At 48.0% G+C, this 20,826-nt stretch overlaps 1 protein-coding gene across 1 annotated transcript; it reads left to right on the top strand.

Annotated features, from left to right (window-relative positions):
* Positions 1–10,101: 10,101 nt before the first annotated feature.
* LOC308150431 (PC-esterase domain-containing protein 1A-like) lies at positions 10,102–11,262 on the top strand (the record flags this gene model as incomplete). Its single annotated transcript, XM_080523263.1, has 1 exon — positions 10,102–11,262. One exon carries the CDS (start codon positions 10,102–10,104, stop codon positions 11,260–11,262), a length of 1,161 nt encoding a protein of 386 aa, XP_080379389.1.
* Positions 11,263–20,826: the final 9,564 nt, after the last annotated feature.

Below are 20,826 nucleotides of genomic sequence, written 5' to 3'. Positions count from 1 at the left end.
AAAACACCCGCAGGCGATAATTTTGAACTGGTGGGGAATCGACTACGACACCAGTTTGCAGTTCATTCACCAAAATCTCTGCCTAGGCTACTAACAGAGACACGCGCCTATTAACTTAACAAGGCACCCCCTGCCAATCAAGGCAACAAGCCATGGGAGTCGCACCACAAGTAATGAATCACAATGTTTTAACTATCAATTAAGCAAAAAAGTCAAACGACCGGGTAGAATTCAATAGAAAAAAAAGCAATATTTACTTACCAAAAGGTGATCAAAATAATGCTAGAAAAACGAAAACGGACAGAGCCCCCAATTTGTCACGGCCAGGCTCATGACCATGACAAAAACGGGAGACACACACACGATCTTAAAGTAATGATAAGAAAATGTTTATTGTAAACTAAATGAGGCCTATATAACAATAAAGATGAGGTGTGGTAGTCAGTAAATCAGTGGTGTAATGTGAGTGTAGTGGAAAGTGGTGAGGTGAGTGTTGCATGGTGTGAAACAAGGAACAAACAAAATAGAATAAAGAATAATGGTGCCTAGAAGGGGGCCTCAATACTGAGGCCTGCATGGATCTTTTATGCCCTGGATCCTGGAACCAGGTGGGGCACAATCAGCTGTCCACCAGCTGACCTGCATTCTACTGATTAGTAACCCTGTCCAGCAGGAGTACTCTCTGCAGACAGGGAAACAGATGTTTATTACAGGCCAGGACACAATATGGGGCCAGGGCCGTCACACTGTCCACCCTTGTCAGACCACATGTCAAGAACCTCGGTGTCATCTTTGACTCCGAGCTTAACCTTGACCGACAAGTGAGCTCCGTCGTGAAGGCATGTTTCTACCAACTACGCATCATAGCCAAGATCAAGTCCTTCCTCACCCCCAGCGACCTGAGGAGGGTCGTCCTCATGCTAATCTCATCTAGGCTCGACTACTGCAACTCACTCTATGCTGGACTTCCTGATAAGACCATCTACCGCCTGCAGCTAGTCCAAAATGCCGCTGCCAGGCTGGTGTCAGGCACCAAAATGAGGGACCACATCTCCCCTGTCCTCATCTCCCTTCACTGGCTCCCAGTGAAGAAGAGAGTGAAGTTCAAAATCTGCACCTTTGTTTTTAAAGCTCTCAACAGTCTCGCCCCACCCTACATCAAGGACCTCCTGGACCAGTCTACCTCCTCAAGGCCCAGACCCAGGCTCAGGTCCGACGCCCAACTCAGCCTGAGGGTCCCACGTACCAACCTCAAGAGGAAGGGTGACCGTGCCTTTGCGGTGATAGCACCGACCCTGTGGAACGCGCTCCCTTCTGCCATCAAGTTTGCCCCCACTCTGGACTCCTTTAGAGCCAAGTTAAAAACCCACCTCTTCCTAAATGATATTCCCTAAGTCTACTCCCTATTTGTTGTGAATTGTATGCCTGAGATTTACGTTTAAGTCGTCTGTGTCTGATTGCTTTCTGTGTTCCTTGTCTTTGTCTTTATCTGTTCCTTTACCCGGGCTGCGCCCCGGGCCGATGTAAAAGTTGGATGGGGGGCGCATTATAAATAAAATTAACATTAACATTAACATTACATAAGGCTTAGCACATGCATACAACCGAATGCAAACGTATTGTTTTTACAAAAGTGAAACACTAGGATAGCGTAAAGGGGGTCTGGGGGGTTCCCCCCATTTTTTTTTTTAACAGAGTAGATGCAATTTCGTGTATTCTGGTGCCTTTTAACAGGTGGGTTGATACTTTTATCTGGCTATACTAGCCTGAGAAAAAATATGGATACGTTTGTAATTTCATCCGGAGGAAGTGAGCAAACCAAGAGATCGTCAGCCAAAAAATAGACAAATCTACAGACTGTAGACTACAGTACCAAATGAAAACTAGCCTTCCTCGTCCTCTTTTCACTATTTTAAGTAAAACCCTCGCAGACCCACAGGAACGCCGGCGCTCCCAAATATCATACCTTCTTTAGAAGTTAATAATTCGGAAACGATTTGAGCTAAAGACAAGCCGCTTTTTGCATTTAAAAGTAGGCAAATAGCGCTCACCGGGAAGCTCCCGTTCATCGATGTGCGTCGCCGATGTCTGTATATAAATCTAGCCACAAAGTTGTAGACAATGTGGATAGTTTCTTGCTTTGCCTGCCACAGTACTTCGTCAATCCCTGTGGATATAGGTCTACTCTACCTGCGGCAACGTAAAAAATAAATAATCGTTGTTAATTTCCATTTGTGGTCAAAGCCACAGGGAGCCACTGAAGATGGGCAAAAGAGCCGCATGCGGCTCCGGAGCCGCGGGTTGCCGATCCCTGCGTTACACCTAATCGGCTGCCTAACCACAACTGAATGAGTGATGTCATGTCTATGATTGCCACGCCCCTCAGGCCAGTGCATTCTGTAATAAAGCGTGCTCGAGTGAAGACCTGAAGTTCGACGTGAAGATTCACCTAATACTACAAAGCAAAGGAGACGTGCACTATTACTACATCTAGCTGGACCAGACGTTCAGGATGTTTTTTCAACTTTACCGGACAACGGTGATGCAACGGACTACATGAAGACGGTCGAGGCTTTGAACGCCTACTTCGTGCCCCAAGTCAACACAGCGCTAGCAAGGTACGCGTTTCAAAAGATGCACCAGAAACCAGGTGAGACAGTGCAGCAATTTGCTACACGCCTGAGACAAGCTGTGAGAGACTGTGGATATGGGGGAGATTCTGATAACCAGATACGGGATGCAATTCTAAGCAAAGGAACATCAGAGTATCTGCGTAGGAAGCTTTTGGAAGAGGGTCGTGTATTGACATTAGCAGTCACAATGGAAATAGCTGCTCGTTGTGAGAGCATCGAGGAGCAAATGGCGGACATGTCATGCACAACGACCGGAGCTACATCGGAGACTGTTAACCGAGTTGATCACAATGAAAAAAAGGGATGGCAAAACTGGAACGAGAAAGGTAAACCGAACAGAGACAATAGAAGTGATGGAAAGTGTTACAGATGTGGAAATTCTGATCACATTGGCCGAGATCCAAAATGCCCCGCACGTGGCGTGACATGCCACAAGTGTCAGGGTAAAGATCATTTTGCAAAGGTGTGCCGCACTAAAGGTGAGAAAGTGAAACAGAAAGTTAACAATGTAGAAGAAGAGGAATACTTTGCATTTGCCATTAATGACAATCACATGTCAGAGAGACTAGATTTCTGTGTGGGGGGAGTGAATATGAAAATGCTCATTGACTCTGGCGCAACAATCAATGTGATGGGAGAAAATGTGTGGGAAAATGTGAAAGCAGAACACATTAAGTGTCATTCCTATGTCCCTAAGACAGAGAGGAAATTGTACTCATATTGCTCCAGTGAACCATTAACTGTCAAGGGTGCATTTACATGTAATGTGTCAATAGGAAACAAAACTGAACATGCAGAATTCATTGTAATCAGGGGGAAAGGTGAACCACTGCTGGGAAAAGACACAGCGATGAGACTGGGCGTCCTGAGAATAGGTGCCGACATTGCTGCTGTCACAGAGACAAAGCAAACACTCCAACAACAATACCCTGAAGTGTTCAGTGGAGTCGGGAAACTAAAAACAAGACAAGTTAGTCTACACATTAACCCAGAGGTTAAACCAGTAGCCCAGCCACTCAGGCGAATTCCATTTCACCTCCGGGGGGCAGTAGAGTCCAGAATAAAAGAATTGGAGAATTTAGACATTATTGAACCAGTGAATGGGCCCACCCCGTGGGTGAATCCGGTCGTAATTGTCCCAAAACCTGGAAACGATGTCCGACTCTGCCTGGATATGAGACGGGCCAACGAAGCCATAGTGAGGGAACGCTTCCCAATCCCCACTGTGGATGAGCTACTCCAAGGGATGAATGGCTCGACCATATTCAGCAAGTTAGACTTGAAATGGGGCTACCACCAACTCGAACTGACTCCTGAATCGCGTGAGATCACCACGTTCGCTGTGCACAACGGCGTGTACAGGTACAAAAGACTGTTGTTCGGTGTATCATCTGCTAGCGAGCAATACCAGCACGAGATAGCCAATACCTTGGCTGGAATTGAAGGGGTTGAAAACATATCCGATGACGTGATCATACATGCACGTGACCAAGCCATGCACGACAAACGACTGCACGCCGTTATGGCGAGACTCAGAGAAGCAGGATTGACACTAAATCCAGAGAAGTGTCAGTTCAACATGGACAGACTAATTTTCATGGGAATTCTGTTGTCAGAGAAGGGCATTGGTCCAACAGAAGAGAGGGTGCGAGCTGTGACAGAAGCACGGGAGCCAGAGAGCGACACGGAGGTGCGTAGTTTCCTGGGGCTGGTCGGATACAGCAGCAGATTTATCCCTCAGTTTGCTACAATGTCAGAGCCACTGAGACGCCTGACAAGGAAGGACACGCCATTCATATTCGGGCCAGACCAGAAGCAAGCATTCAGTGCTCTTAAAGCAGCGCTCGCCAGAGCGACCACCCTTGCTTATTTCGACAAGGACGCGCCGACGCAGGTAATAGCTGATGATAGGGCAGCTGAGAGACACTGTAAAGCCTGCCACGGATGTCAGATAGTGGCTAGACCTGACCCACCTGAACCGCTGAGACCCACACCGCTACCTGATGGACCCTGGCGGGATGTCGCCATTGACCTACTGGGGCCTCTCCCGTCCAACCACTCCATTTTAGTGGTAGTAGACTATTTCAGCCGGTATTATGAATATGACGTCATGACCACAACCACATCAGAAAAGGTCATAGACAGTCTGGAGTCAATATTCAGTCGACATGGACTGCCAGTCACAATCAAGACTGACAATGGACCCCAGTTCAGATCTGAACAATTTAGACTGTACTGTGAGGAAAACGGCATCACACACATCAAAACCACACCGAAGTACGCTCAGGCCAACGGAGAAGTTGGGCGTCAGAACGCGTCACTGATGAAGAGGATTCGGATTGCTCAATCAGAGGGACTGGATTGGAAAAAGGAACTGAGAAAATATGTGACAATCTACAGGAGCATCGTCCATCCATCCACAGGTAAAAGCCCTCACGAACTGCTTTTCAACCGAGAGATGAGAGGAAAGCTACCGGAACTGATTGAAGTGAACACAGATCAGGAAGTGTGTGACCGTGACGCTGAGCAGAAGGCAAAGAGTAAGCTGTATGCTGATACACGCAGAGGAGCACAGCAGTCAGAGGTCAGTGTCGGTGACACTGTTCTCCTGAAACAGGACAAACCTTTAAGTTCTCTACCACATTCAACGCGACACCACACAAGATCATCAGTAGGGCCGGAAACAAAGTGGTAGTGGAATCGCCAACAGGAGCACGGTATTCGAGGAACACCACCTTTGTTAAGAGATACGAAGGAAAAGGACTGAAACAAGGGACATTCCAAGAAGAGGAGGACACACAGGAAACTGAGGACACAGAAATCAGAGAGGCAACAGAAGAACACACACACACGCCACTGATAATCAGAGTCCACAAGCTGAACATAACTATGACACACAAATACAGACAGGCCGCAAAGGATCAAGCGAACACCCAGTAGACTGTCTGACTATGTTTTGAAGTGAAGAGGATTCTCAATGTGTTAAAAAAAAAAAAGAGTTGTACAATGTAATGATACACTGATTTTGAATTTACAGGAAATAATTTGGAAGATACAGTGATTTATAATAATAAGAAAAAAATGTTACCTGATGACCATTAAGAAGTGTCAAAGGATATTTTGATAATTACTGAAATATGATTTAGTATGCAATTTAGCTACATTAACCAGCTGACCAGGGCCCCTCACCCGGGCTGGTGTTCGGCAGCAGCCGGGGGAGAGGTCTGCTGACCTCGAACCCAGAATACTGCAGCTGAACACCGAAGGACTAACCCCCAGTAAGATCGACGTCATCGAACACCTGGCCAATACCACCAAGGCCCTCGTCATTCTCCTCCAGGAGACCCACTGCATATCAGCAGACAAGCTAGTTCTACCAAACTTTGAGCTAGCTGGGTCTACCCTGAGCAGGAAGCATGGCCTCGCCACGTTTGTCCAACAAAAGTTGAGCTGGACTCTCGCTGACCAATCCCCGGCTGACTCGGAGATTGAGTGGCTGTGCGTGGACGTTGCCGGTCTAAAAATCATCAACGTCTACAAACCTCCACCCTCGCGAATCACACCAGTGTGTCTACCAGTGTTCCCCCACCCCTGTATCTATGCTGGTGACTTCAATTGCCAGCATGAAGACTGGGGCTACCGCACCAACTCACCCGACGGAGAGAACCTGGCTGTCTGGGCAGCTAATAACAGCCTGGCCCTGTTGTACGACCCCAAGGGCGCAGCCAGCTTCCGCTCCGGTCGCTGGAACACTGGGACGAACCCTGACCTGGCATTCGCGAGTGCCAGCGCTGACAACCGGCTCCCCGATAGACGTGTGCTAGGAAAGTTCCCGAGGTCTCAACATCGACCCTCACTGATAACAACGGCCAAACTCGTGAACCTTGTTCCGAGTGAGCCAGTGAAACGGTGGAACTTCCGAAAGGCCGACTGGAAACGCTTCCGCCTCCTTACCAACAAATCCACAAGGCACCTCCCATCGCCTAACTCTACCAACGTGGATGAGGCGTACCGGGACTTCTGCGGCATGTTGGTGAAAGCGGCAAAAAAATCCATCCCACGCGGACGTCGCATTAGCTACAAACCGTGTTGGGATGAGGAGTGTGAGAAGCTCCACTGTGCCTTCCTCCAGGCCCCTGCAGGAGCTGAGTCGGACAGGCTCGCAACAGCCTTGCTGTCAAGACTCAGCCGTAAAAGACAGGAGCGCTGGGAGGAGGCCATTGACTCCATCGACTTCTCGCACTCCAGCCGTAAGGCATGGAGTATCATGAACAATCTCACTGGTAGGTCCAGACACTCCCCCCGTCACTGCCCCATCTCTGCAAATAAAATCGCATCACAATTTGTGAAAAGTGGGTCATACGAGGGCAAAGACCGCGAGTCGTCTCGACTTGTGGCAAAAGAAGTGTCAGACCTCTGGAGGGCCCCAACACCTAGCAGTGACTACATCTCCGGTGAATTCACCCCGGAGGAGTTCGCTGCTGCCCTCCAGCATCTAAAGCCAGGGAAAGCTCCGGGGCCTGATTCCATCTGCCCGGAGCTTATTCTCCATGCCGCACCCGCCTTGAAGTCCTGGCTGAGAGCGTTCCTCACTTCCTGTTTGCGCCAACTCAAGATCCCCAAAATCTGGCGAAGAGCCCTAGTTGTTGCGATCCCTAAACCGAATAAGCCTGAAGGGGACCCTAAGAGTTACCGTCCCATCTCTCTGTTATGCATCCCCTTCAAGATCCTCGAGCGTCTCATCTATGCCCGCATCGAACCAATTGTCGACCCGCTGCTCCCACGTGAGCAGGCCGGGTTCCGACGCGGGAGGTCGACCGTAGATCAAGTCACCCTTATGACTCAAGACATCGAGGATTGCTTTTCGGCAAAAAAGAAGGCCGGGGCCGTCTTTATAGACCTGACGGCTGCCTACGATACCGTATGGCATCGCGGCCTCTCCTGCAAGCTGCTCCGCCTGCTGCCGGACAGGCACATGGTCAGAATGATCATGGAGCTCATCCGTAACCGCAGCTTTACCCTCACCACCGGTCGCGGACAGCTAAGCAGGCTTCGACGCCTTAAGAACGGCGTCCCTCAGGGATCGGTCCTGGCCCCCCTCCTCTATAATATCTACACCTATGACCTGCCCAACACACTCTCGCGGAAGTACGCCTACGCAGACGACCTCGCAGTGGTGTACTCTGCTGGAAATTGGCAGTCTGTGGAGGGGATTCTGAGCCAGGACATGCAGACACTAGTGGCATACTTCCGGAAATGGAGATTGAAGCTTAGCGAGGCAAAGACGGTGTCGGCTGCCTTCCACCTTAACAACAGGGAGGCTAAACGTGAGCTTAGAGTACACCTAGATGGAACTCCCCTGCCATGTTCCGCTGAGCCAATCTATCTCGGCGTGACATTGGACAGGACGCTCACGTTTCGCCGACACCTCGAGTCACTGCGCAAGAAGTTAACAGCTCGTGTGGCGTTGATGAGGCGACTGGTTGGCTCGGGCTGGGGCGCCGGCGCAAGGACCTTGCGCACGGCAGCCCTAGCCCTCGTTTATTCAACTAGTGAATACTGCGCCCCAGTATGGTGTCGCAGTGCCCACACCCGCCTCATCGACTCGCCTATAAACGAAGCCTTGCGCATTGTGACAGGATGCCTGCGTCCTACCCCCGTGGACAACCTTCCCATCCTAGCAGGCATCCAGCCCGCAGGCCTCCGCCGCATGGGAGCCACAGCACGTCTCGCCTGCCGGGCCGTGGAGCTTAATAACCATCTGCTCCATGATAGGCTCACTATAACAGCGGAGCCCTCCCGGCGTCTCAAGTCGAGACACCCATTTGTGCCTGCCGCACAGGATCTCAGGCAGCAATGCAGAGATCTCAACATCAGTGCGGCAGGATGGGCGGATTATATGTGGCGCGCGGAGTGGGAGGCTAACACCTCCAAACTCCGCGACCACATCCCAGTCGCCGGCGCTGAGCCCCTCGGGATGGACTTGCCAAGGCTATCCTGGGTGAGGCTCAATCGTCTCCGGACCGGCGTCGGGCGTTTCCGCTCATCAATGCACAGATGGGGCTTGGCCCCAAATGCGTCGTGCGAGTGTGGCGCAGAGGACCAAACCGCAGACCATATTATCCTGGATTGCCCGGTGTACCACCCACCCAACGGGATGCATGGTCTGTCGGTATTAGATGACGAGACGATGACGTGGCTTCTGGAGGGGTGTCCAGAAATATAGCCCGGGTGAGCCCCTCAACCAGGTCTCGGGGTGGTAAAAGGGTAGCCCCTTGGCCCCGAGCCTGGTGGAGTGGAGAGGAAAAACAACTACCCATACGCCGAAGAAGAAGAAGAAGAACCAGCTGACCATTAAGAAGTGTCAAAGGATATTTTGATAATTACTGAAATATGATTTAGTATGCAATTTAGCTACATTAAGGTTAGTATAATCATCAGCTGTGTTTGTTGGTTAGTAAGAGTTTAATGCCAAGAAAAAGGGGGATGTCATGTCTATGATTGCCACGCCCCTCAGGCCAGTGCATTCTGTAATAAAGCGTGCTCGAGTGAAGACCTGAAGTTCGACGTGTCGTCCCCAGTTATTAACTATTGATTAGATTCTGCAAGGTCTAGTAGAGATTCAACAAGTACTTTCTGAGTTGTGTTCAGTGTAAGTAGGACTTTGTAGTGTCTCTGCGAAAGCTATATTTATGCCTTGAAGGAGTGACTGCACAATAGACAGAAAGGGGTTCCCTAACTGTGCGACAAGAACTCCCCGAGCTTCCGTTGCTGTTGAGAGGATTACCCCGTTTGGAGATAAAAGAGGGAATTCTTTACAGAAAGAGGAAAGAAGGAGGCCACACAGTCTTCCAACTGGTTCTACCAGAAGAATTGAGAGCAGTGGCCATGAAAAGCTTACACGACGACATGGGTCACTTGGGGATTGAGCGAACTACTGATCTCCTGCGATCAAGGTTTTATTGGCCTAAGATGGCTGCTGAAGTGGAAGCGAAGGTGAAGACATGCGACCGTTGCATACGGAGGAAGGCCCCGCCTCAAAAGGCTGCACAGCTTGTCAACATCCAAGTCACTCGTCCATTAGAGTTGGTGTGTATGGATTTCCTCTCCATTGAGCCTGACAGAAGCAACACAACCAACGTCTTGGTGATTACTGACCACTAAGCAGACCGTTTTTGACTGAAACTGATTATTTGATCGAATTGAATTAACTGCATGGTCAAGGGGGTGAACTTTTGGGTTTCGGACAGTCGTTTTCTGCAAGTTGATGTTGCAAAATTAGCTTGATAGCTACCTGATGATTAGCATTCGAATGAGCCTAGTCAGATTTTTCACTACAGAGACAGGGGACTTCAAAAGTTGGAATTGTCTTATTTGACAATCATTTAAATCAAGGACCTCCTATTCAACCAGTTGTTTGTTACCAATCAAAGTTTATTTTTGATAAATCAAAACCAGTCATCCAACCATGAGAGAGACTATGAAGTGTGTGAGCCACTGCCAGGCCAGCCAGCTTCTACACAACAAGTTTGTGTTAGTCCTGGGGGACTCCGTTCAGCGAGCGGTATACAAGGACATCGTTGTCCTGCTGCAGAAGGAAGGATATCTCTCTCTGCCCCAGCTCAAGACCAAGGGGGAGGTAAGCTTCGAAGGGGACCACCTGGTGGAAGGCGGCCGCATGGCTCTAATGAACAACGGGACGGAGTACCGCGAGGTGCGTCAGTTCCGCTCGGACCACCACCTGGTCCGGTTCTACTTTCTGACCAGGATCTACTCGCGCTACATGCAGAGCATCCTGGACGACCTCCAACACGGCCTCAAACCCGACATCGTCATCGTCAACTCCTGTTTGTGGGACATTTCCAGGTACAACCCAAAATGGGAGTTGGACTACAAGGAGAACCTGCACAAGTTCTTTGAGAAGCTGACCAGCGTCCTGCCTCGCGAGTGCCTCCTGCTGTGGAACGTGACCATGCCCCTGGGCAAGAGGATCACCGGGGGCTTCCTGGTACCCAAGATCGAGCACATGGGTCCTACGCTACTCCGCGACGTGATCGAGGCCAACTTCTACAGCGGCGCGCTGGCGGACGGCTACGGCGCGGACGTCCTGGACCTGCACTTCCACTTCCGCTTCAGCCTGGGCCAGCGCATGCAGGACGGCGTGCACTGGAACGCCCTGGCGCACCGCCGCATCTCCTCCCTGCTGCTGCTGCACGCCGCCCAGGCCTGGGGCGTGGCGCTGCCCCCCTGCCCCCTACCCACCGTCACTGAGCACATTGATCACATAGAACAGCGACACGCCTATGGAAGCTTTGCCAAACATGCAGCAGTAGCCGTGTCCTCCTACAGGCCTCGTTGTGAGGCAGAGTCCAGCAGCTCCAGAGATCTGTTCTACCAGGACGACCTGCCTTCCTGTCCCACCTTCGTAGCTGGTTACTTCAGCTTTGAGGCCCCAGCGCCTGGCAGGCAGACAGCGCCGGTCCACAGAGAGACGCCTGTCAGAACCAACAGGACGTCCAGACCTGCTCTGCCATACTGCCACATCAGACCGTATGACAGAGCCCCCCCCCACCCCTCCTCCTGGCTGGCTCGCCAACTTTATGTAACACTTCAACCAAGTTCAGATTAGGAAACTCAATGTGTGGGCCAGGGTCTCAGAAGTCGCTCTGGAGAAATGGGTATCAGGCAGCACACTGAAACACGACACAGACTCGTCAGGTACGTTTGAAGATGAACAATATAACATTTATTTTCGTAAATTTCAGTTATCTTCTTTCTCTTTTCTTTTCAAGCATAACATTAACATATTACAATAATCAAAATAAATGTTTTCCCTTTTAACTCAATTCTTTCATTCAGGTTTCCCAGTTTACAACTGAGTAGTCGACGATGTAGCAATCACCTGTCAGGTAGGTATACATGTTTGAATGAATGGAATGAATGAATGAATGAATGAATGAATGGACTTTATTGTCATTGCTACAGTACAGGTACCAAACAACGAAATTTAGGAGGGGTGGCTCCCCTGGTGTTAGGAAAGGGAAAAAAAAATAAAGGCTATGTACACAATCCACTGTACTATACTGTACAGATAGACGAGTAGGGTTGTCATATTGCACAATAGTATTGTTTCACGTTATTTAAAGTGTCACAGTTTGCAGGCTTGAAATGTACATGTTTGTGCCTCAGCACTACACCTGATTTTTTCAGTCCAGCAGCTGCCATACAATCCGTCCAGACTGTCCAGGGCCCAGAACTTAGGTCTTTGCTGTGTTCAGGGCCTGGACGGCCCTGTGGTAGAAGCTTTTCTTCAGTCTGTTTGTCTTAGCGGCCAGGGTCCTGAACCGCCTTTTCGAGGGCAGCTTGGTAAAGTGTACGTACCCAGGGTGGGTCGGGTCCCTGGAGATCTTGGAGGCCTTCCTGAGACAGCGTGTGTTGTACAGCTCTTCCAGAGAGGGGAGGGGGGCGCCGGTGATCTTCTGGGCTGTTCTCACGACTCTCTGTAGCGCATTTCTCTCCGCTGTTGTGCAGCTGGAGAACCAGTTGCAGATGCCGTAGGTGAGGATGCTCTCCACTGCGCCGCGGTAAAAGGTCACCAGTATCTCCTGCTTGCTGTGTTCCTTCCTGAGGCATCTCAGGGTGTATAGCCGCTGTTGTGCCCTCTTGATGGTGCCTTTTGTGTTGTCCTTCCAGGTCAGGTCATCCCGCATGTGCGTCCCCAGGAATCGGATGGTTGAGACTCTCTCCACGCTCTCTCCGTCGATGAGCAGGGGCTGGATCTCGGACTTTTTCCTCCTGAAGTCTACGATGATTTCCTGGGTCTTTGACTTGTTCAGCAGCAGGTTGTTAACCTTGCACAGCTTGCTCAGTTGCTCTACCTCATCCCTGTACGCCGCCTCGTCCCCCCCCCCCGAGATACATCCCACCACGGTGGTGTCGTCTGCAAACTTTACGATGTAGTTGCTGGGGTGGACGGGGGTGAAGTCGTGGGTGTAGAGGTTGTAGAGGATGGGGCTTAGCACGCAGCCCTGGGGGGACCCAGTGCTGAGTCTGAGGGCTGTGGAGGTGTGGGGGCCCACCCGCACCCTCTGGGGGCGGTCGGTCAGGAAGTCCTTGATCCACGCACATATAGAGTGTGATAGACCCAGGTCTAGTAGTTTGGTCACTAGCCTGTCTGGAAGGATGGTGTTGAAGGCGGAGCTGAAGTCCACGAAGAGCAGTCTCGCGTAGCTGTTTCCCCTCTCCAGGTGGGATAGAGTGGCGTGGAGAGTCGTCGCGATGGCGTCCTCTGTGGACCTGTGGGCTCTGTAGGCGAACTGGTATGGATCCAGGTTGGGCGGGAGGCGTGTGAGTATGTGGGCCCGGACTAGTTTCTCGAAGCACTTCATGATGATTGGTGTGAGTGCCACCGGGCGGTAGTCGTTTAGGCAGCTCACCCTGCTTTTCTTCGGGACTGGGATGATAGTTGAGGTTTTCAGGCAGGGTGGGACGGTGGCCTGGGACAGGGACTGGTTAAGGATGTTGGTGAAAACCCCGGCCAGCTGGTCGGCGCAGTCTCTCAGCACCCGTCCCAGGACGCCATCCGGCCCCGAGGCTTTCCTGGGGTCCACCGCCTTCAGTACGCGTCTCACTTCATGCTCTGTGAGGGTGAGGCTGCTGAGAGCTGGAGAGAGTGGTGTTTGTGTTGCGGTTACCTCCGTTCGCCCCTCGTCGAACCGGGCGTAGAAGGTGTTCAGCTTTCCCGCCAGCAGGGGGTCGTCCTCTGCGGCTGTGAGCCTGTTGGCTCTGAAGTTTGTCATCTGCTGAACCCCCTGCCACATCCGCCTGGAGTCGTTGCTCAGGAGGCATTCCTCAATCTTCTCTCTGTGGTCTGCCTTGGCCGCTTTGATTCCGCGCTTTAGGTTGGCCCTGGTGGAGCTGTACAGCAGTGTGCTCTTCCCTGCGAAGAAGGCGTTGTCCCTCTCGTTGATCAGTTTTTGGACCTTCCCAGTCATCCATGGCTTCGTGTTGGGGTAGACCCGGACCCGTTTGTCCACGGTGACTGAGTTGGTGCAGTTCACTATGTGGTTCAGAACCGACGACGTGTACTGTTCCAGGTCCTCATGCTCATATTCCTGCCATAGGGTGTCATTTAGGCAGATCTGCAGTGGAGCGGACCCTTCTGGCCAGGTTCTGACAGTCTTAGTGGTGATGGGAGCACTTTTCCCCATGGTAGTGTATGCAGGGATCAGGAGGATTGACACATGGTCAGACATGCCTAGATGAGCTAGCGGACTAGCCTTGTAAGCACGTTTGATGTTGGTGTATACCTTGTCCAGTGTTTTTTCTCCTCTTGTTGCACATTTCACATGCTGATAGAACTTGGGTAGTACTGCCTTCAGGTCGACATGATTGAAATCTCCTGCTATGATGTGAATAGCCTGTGGATCAGTGCTTTGTTGGCCACTGATGACGTCATATAGCCGCGCCAATGCTAGGCTGCCGTCCGCGCTAGGCGCTATGTACACACATGTTATGAACACCGCGTTGAACTCCCTCGGGAGGTATGTGGGGCGGCATTTAACAGTCAAGTATTCCAGGTCTGGGGAGCAGTGGCTACTTACAGTTTTCGTGTTTAAGCACCAGCTATCCTTCGTCGATATTATGATCCCACCCCCTCTTGACTTGCCGCTGAGTTGCGTGCGGTCCGCCCGGTGTAGTGTACGTCCCTCCAAGCTAACTGCGGAGTCCACGATGGTGTCATTTAGCCAGGTTTCGGTCAGAATAATCACACAGCTATCCCCCACGATGTTATTTTTAGCAACTTGTAGTCTCAGTTCATCCATCTTGTTCGTCAGGGACCTGACGTTGGAAAGGAAAATACTCGGCAAAGCAGGTTTGTCAGGGCTACGTCTTAGTCTTGCTAGCAGGCCTCCCCGGCGGCCCCGTCGTTGCCTATGGTCTCGCCGCCGGCGTTTTCGCCTCAGGGAGGGGACTGAGTACCAAGGTTCTCCCGGTACACAGGCGATCTCGTTGTATATCCTGTTTTGCTTCAGAAACTCCGCTGTAACTGTCTTGTCGTTTTGCGTGCCGACTTCTAATAAGTCGAGCCTGCTGTAGGTACTATTTACACAACTGTTCCCTATAAGTACTAAAATAAAAGTGTACATACAAATGTACTTAAAAACACAAAGAAACACCAGCGTAGAAGCCACTCCGAGCCTCGCGACTGAGTAGCGCGCCGCCATCTTGAGATTTTACTTAACATTTGAATGTTATTTGAGTTCCCTATTATTATTATTATTATTATTATTATTATTATTCAGGCACTCATTAATTTTATTTGTTCCTAAAGTTTTATAGATCCTATTTTAAAGTGCCTCTACCTTAACAGGTGATCTGGTTTATTATTATTTTGATTCAATTCAACCTTCTATTTCAACAAAAAAACGTGTACCAACCGTTCCTTTAATGGAACTCAATAAGCAGCAGACAACAAAACAAAAAACATGTTTCCTTCAAGGAACTCAGTAGTATTGCTCTCACTGCATCAACATGTAATCTCACAGGAATGCACAGATTATACATATAAATCTAGAGAAGATTCAGGTGTATATTTCAAATATTACTCTCATCAAAACAAAACAATACTGTAGCTCAAAATCTAATTTCAGTGCATATCCCAGTAAATGCAAGCAGAGCAATACTTACAAATCACAGTAGTAAACAACAATATAATATTTCCATACAACTTCAAAAAACAGTTAACTTGTGCTTTGGTTCTCAAGGCAACAGATCCAGGGATTCCTTGTGTTCAGATGTGTGGGGCAATAGAGCACGATTGTCCTACCACTCTGTCGTTACTCCTTGTTCATCCGACGTGGGGCAATAATAGCACGATTGTCCTACCACTCTGTCGTTAAACAGGAATAATTCAAGCATCTCTCTTTTTCTCTCGATCCAGCTCAAGGTTTTGGCTCGCCACTCCAGGAACCAACCTCTCCATCAGAAGCGAGTTGGGCTGAAGAATCGGTTCTGGTAGAATCACACACTCCCAGTATACAGGAAGACAAAAGAAGGAGACGAAGACCTGGCCTTGTACCCACAAAGCCAGAAAAACCATCACTACACTGTTTACATATAATATAAAATAACCACAGCACCATTGTTTTATATGAACATAAGAACAATTAATATAACACCTTGAATCCTATTTAACTGTAATCTCTGTTAACTCAAATAAAATTGTCACTACTCCTTTAACCACTTGTCATGTATACAGTCTGTGCCAATGACACACATGTTGCATAGACTAATGGCGCTTTTCCACTACGAAGCAGACCTGGTGCCGACCTGGTGCTGACCTAGGTCTGCCCGCTTCGGTTCCCTTTTCCATTCGTCAGTCCGGGTCGCTTCAGTCCTAGGTCCCAGGTACCACATCCGAGCAGGGTCCCAGGGTCCCAGGTCCCAGGTCCCACACCGTTGATTGGTCAATGGACAATCGTCATCCCATGTCCCATCCCATATTATTTCTTCACAACCGCCATCTTACAGTAGCTCACTCTAGATTAAACTAGAACTAGGCAAACTATCACAACATGGCCAACAGAGCATATTAACATCAACTCACGTATACATTAAGTTCTGCAAACTCTCATTACACCAACCCAAAAGCTGCATTACCGCTGGTGCGCTTCAAGCCTCAACAATATCGTTAGAGGTCATTAGTTGTATAAGTCACGATAACGCGGCTAATGCTAACGAGCTAGCGCGGCTAATGCTAGCGCGGCTAATGCTAATGCGCTAGCGCGGCTGATGTTAACAAGCTAACGGTTGCTAATGCTAACGTTTAGGACGTTATCACATCATTTCAGTCGGACTAACAAGTTGATAGTCTCTTTTTATCAGCACAGCACGTTTCATACACCTTTCATACACGTTTCAATAACACCATAGCATCTCAGTAGAACTCACCGAGACTTTGCCTTCGGCAAATAGCAGCAGAATTGTAACTCCTACAGGTCTTTCAAGGTTCGGTGGATCTGGTTGGGGAAGATATTTCCTTTACTGAATATTTTAGAAAGCTATAATAGATTTAACGATAGTAACCACACACATATATTTTACTTACACGCAGTGGTGTAGTCTAGTGTTTTCTAGTGGGTATAGGCCTACTGTGATTTTTCCCTCCCAGCCTCATTTCGGAACGCCATAAAAATAAATCTGCGCTCCCTTTCTAATGTTATATATCTGACATTACATGTTATAATAATAATAATAAATTGTTTTTATATAGCGCTTTTCCAGGGCTCAAAGACGCTGAATCTATAATGTATATCTATAATATATAAGGCTGATCTGTGCATGATAGTGCTGCATTTTGACATATTTCATGTCGCATTTCCCCCCGCGATAGAGGTGGAAAAAGAGTTAGACCTCAGACACAGCTTCTACAACTGGATGATGCACCAACCCAGTAGTAGTCTCTACTCTCTGGCTCTCTTTCTCTACAATGCTGCCCTGTGGTTGGTTCTGTCACTGGGGATTTAAACCGAAAGGCTGAAGAGACACGCACAGAGGGCCCAAGATTTTTTTTTATTGCACTGCTTGGACACACCACACCACACCACACCACCCCATCCTCGCTGGGCGGAAGAGCAGCCACAGCTGGTGGCTCATCGCACTGCTAGCAGGTACGAAGCGGTTAAATAACTCCTTTGTCCCATCAGCCATTAAACTGTACAACTGCTCGGTGGGCAGCAGGTTGCAGGTTGCAGGCTTGGGGCAGGGTGGCGGGTGGTGACTCCACCACTACCCCCACCATCACCACCAACCACCCACCTCCGCCCCCCCCCCCCCTACCCTGCCACACCCCCACCGAACTGGAACTGTACCGAACTGAACTGAGTCACTGAGTGAACGGCCGTGACCTGAACATACGAACACTTCAGGAACACTACTGCTTGGACTCAGAATCCCTTGGCCTGTTTCATGGACAATGAAAGATTTTGATGCACACTATTTTTATTTTTTGGACCATTGTTATTCTTATATTTTGTTCTGTTATTAGTCTCTGTGGAGGATTGTGGGAATATTTGTTTGCCCTTTAAGTGTACGATTTTTTATGTATATACTGTATGTATACCTGCACATTTGATGTGTGTGCCTTCTCTTCCTGCACATTTACACTGCTGCACATTTACACTGCTGCTATCTTTTTTTGTGTGTTGTCACTGCTGTTGTATCCTACTGACTCACCTGCCAGTGAGGACGCAGAGACTTTACCACTGTGCCACCAGAGCGCCCATTTTTATTCTTATATTTTGTTCTGTTATTAGTCTCTGTGGAGCATTGTGGGAATATTTTTTTATTTTAAGTGTACAATTTGTATGTATATACTGTATGTACACCTGTACATTTGATGTGTGCCTTTTCCTGCACCTTTACACTGCTGCATTGTTATTTTCATTGTATTTTTATTATCTTGTTGTAATATGTGCTGAGGTTGCATCCCTAATGTAAACTGGCAGTGCATTCCACAATCTGGGTGCATAAAATAAGAATGCAGCTTCACCAAAATGTCTTCTTTTGTACATGTGTATATAAATAAAGTACAATAGAATAAAGTACAATGAGTAAGGTGATAATAGAAAGTAGAATAAGGTGATAAGGTGATAGTAGTAAACAAGTAGAACAAGGTGATAGTAGGCAAGGCAAGTCAAGGCAAGTTTATTTGTACAGCACATTTCATACAACAGGGGCAATCCAAAGTGCTTTACATACATTATTTAAAAATACAGCAAGAGGAGCATAAGAAAATAGATTTAAAAAATAAAAAGACATGTCAATGGAAAAAATACATTGATAGAAGTGTTTGTGTTTAATCATAACTGGTGCAAAATATGAAGGTTTTTAGCTTAGATTTAAATATTTTAAGGGTTTGGGCCTGTTTGATTTCTTCAGGGAGTTTGTTCCAGGAGCATGCAGCAGCGTGACTGAAAGCTGCTGCACCGTGTTTTGTTTTTACTCTTGGAATTATTAGCTGATTAGTCTCAGCTGACCTTAGGGACCTTGTGGGAATATAGGGTGGGAGGAGATCTGATATGTATTTTGGTCCAAGACCATTTTGTGATTTGTATGTAATTAGGAGGATTTTGAATTCAATTCTCTGAGAGACTGGTAGCCAGTGTAGGGATCTCAGGATTGGTGTAATGTGTTCAAATTTCTTTGTTTTTGTTAGGACCCTAGCAGCGGCATTTTGGATGAGCTGCAACTTACGAACAGCTCCTTTAGATAGGCCTGTTAGTAGACCATTACAATAATCAAGTCTACTCCAAACAAATGCATGGATGAGTTTTTCAAGGTCTTGCTTGGACATGAAACCTCTCATTCTTGTTAGTAGAAAACAAGTAGAACAAGTTGAAAACACACACACACACACACACACACACACACACACACACACACACACTCACACACACCTTTTAATCATTTATTTATGTCCACATAGAGACAAGTATACAGGGACACAAATACTGAAGGCACAGATGGGATGCATTCACAAACAGACATGGACAATGTTTTTCACATACAACAGGACAAGACTCACGGGTACAAGTAACACCGTCTCCGCCATATATGGCGGCTGCCAATAATCGCAGAGACAGAGCAATACTTGCTGAGCCTTTTTGCTTCTCCCTTGGACATTCCCAGTAGACGTAGTCCTCTGACAACCAATCTGTGCACACACACACACACACTCACACTCACACTCACACTCACACTCACGCACACACACACACACACACACACACACACACACACACACACACACACACACACACACACACACACACACACACACACACACACACATAGGACGAGGTCTTCCTGGCTGTGCCCAGTGAGTGTGACAGAGACATTATATATTATATATATAGAGCTATATATATATATACACTTCAAAACATGCACAGGTCAAAGTGGCCTGTTCAAAGGGAACACATGCAGTGAAACAGAGCTGACTTGTCTTGCTTCCTCCACAAAAAGCTTCTTCCCACTCCAAAGGCATCAAGTGCTCAGTGGGAATGACTCCCAACACATTGGTGACATTCTGAGATGTGTTTTTTCACAGATGAAGCCATTGATGTCAAACTGTAAAGACTCTCTGTTGAATGACTGTTGAAATGTCCATCATGTCAGACTTTTCCTCAGCATTTAACCTTCCTCTTCTGTTTGTTTCATTTTCCAACTGTGCTACTTTCGGTCAAAATTGACCGGTGTGTTTTGCACAGTGATATCTCTGGAACCCCTTATCCAATTTTGATGGTTGACATCTCATTTGAACAGTCAAAGAAAGTAGAATCAAGGGGTGGCAGATAGAATGACACCAGGGGTTAATTTCATGTTTATAATTTTGCAGCAAGTTCAAAGATAATGTTTACTGTACATTACTGTATATTATAAAAATGCCTGCCATGTAGGCTGTGTGTACTGGAGATGGAAATTATTTAGTTAGTGTTGTAGCTGAGATTCTTCCCGTTCCATTGTTGTATGGGATGTATTGATTTATTGAATGTTTTATTTTTTATTACCCATTCATTTCCTATGGCGGTCAATTCTGACCGGAAACATCATAGGTGTGACACGGTTCAATAAATCCCCCCAAAATGCAATGCAATTCAATGCAATCAAGTGTATATGCTCAGGGGCCTAGGGTGGAGGATAACATAAGGTCTTGAGGCAATGGGATGAAAAACACAATATTTATGATTACAAACAAAGTCATTCGGTCAGATTTGACCGTCAACAGAAGAGGAAGGTTAACACTAGGAAAGCCGTGAGGTGTCATCGGGCACCAGTGAGTACAAAAAAAAGTCTACCTTTGCACTTGATCAAATGTCAGGATCCTCCTTTCATGACTCTTTCATGACCACCCAGAATCTTTACATTTTCAAAATCGAGTTAGTATAAAGCGATTTTGCAGTATTTCTGTGTGTGCCTGTGTATTTGCCTTGGGATTCGGCTGCCATCTTTTTCTCCAAGGCTGCAATTCTCTTTTATATCAGCAGAGGTAGCAAGGGGGCACACACTGTGCTCAACCTTCAGGCTTCAGTGCTGAATTAGATACAGTGGATAAGACTGATATTTGTAACATAATGTGTTTATATATAGGCTATATATAGCAATAGTGATACATAAGATATGTATATGT

This window comes from Nansenia antarctica (genome assembly GCF_963989245.1).
Source record: "Nansenia antarctica genome assembly, chromosome: 2".
Taxonomy (NCBI): Eukaryota; Metazoa; Chordata; class Actinopteri; order Argentiniformes; family Microstomatidae; genus Nansenia; species Nansenia antarctica.
The sequence above is the reverse complement of the archived record's forward strand: the minus strand, read 5'-3'. Positions and strand labels throughout refer to the sequence as shown.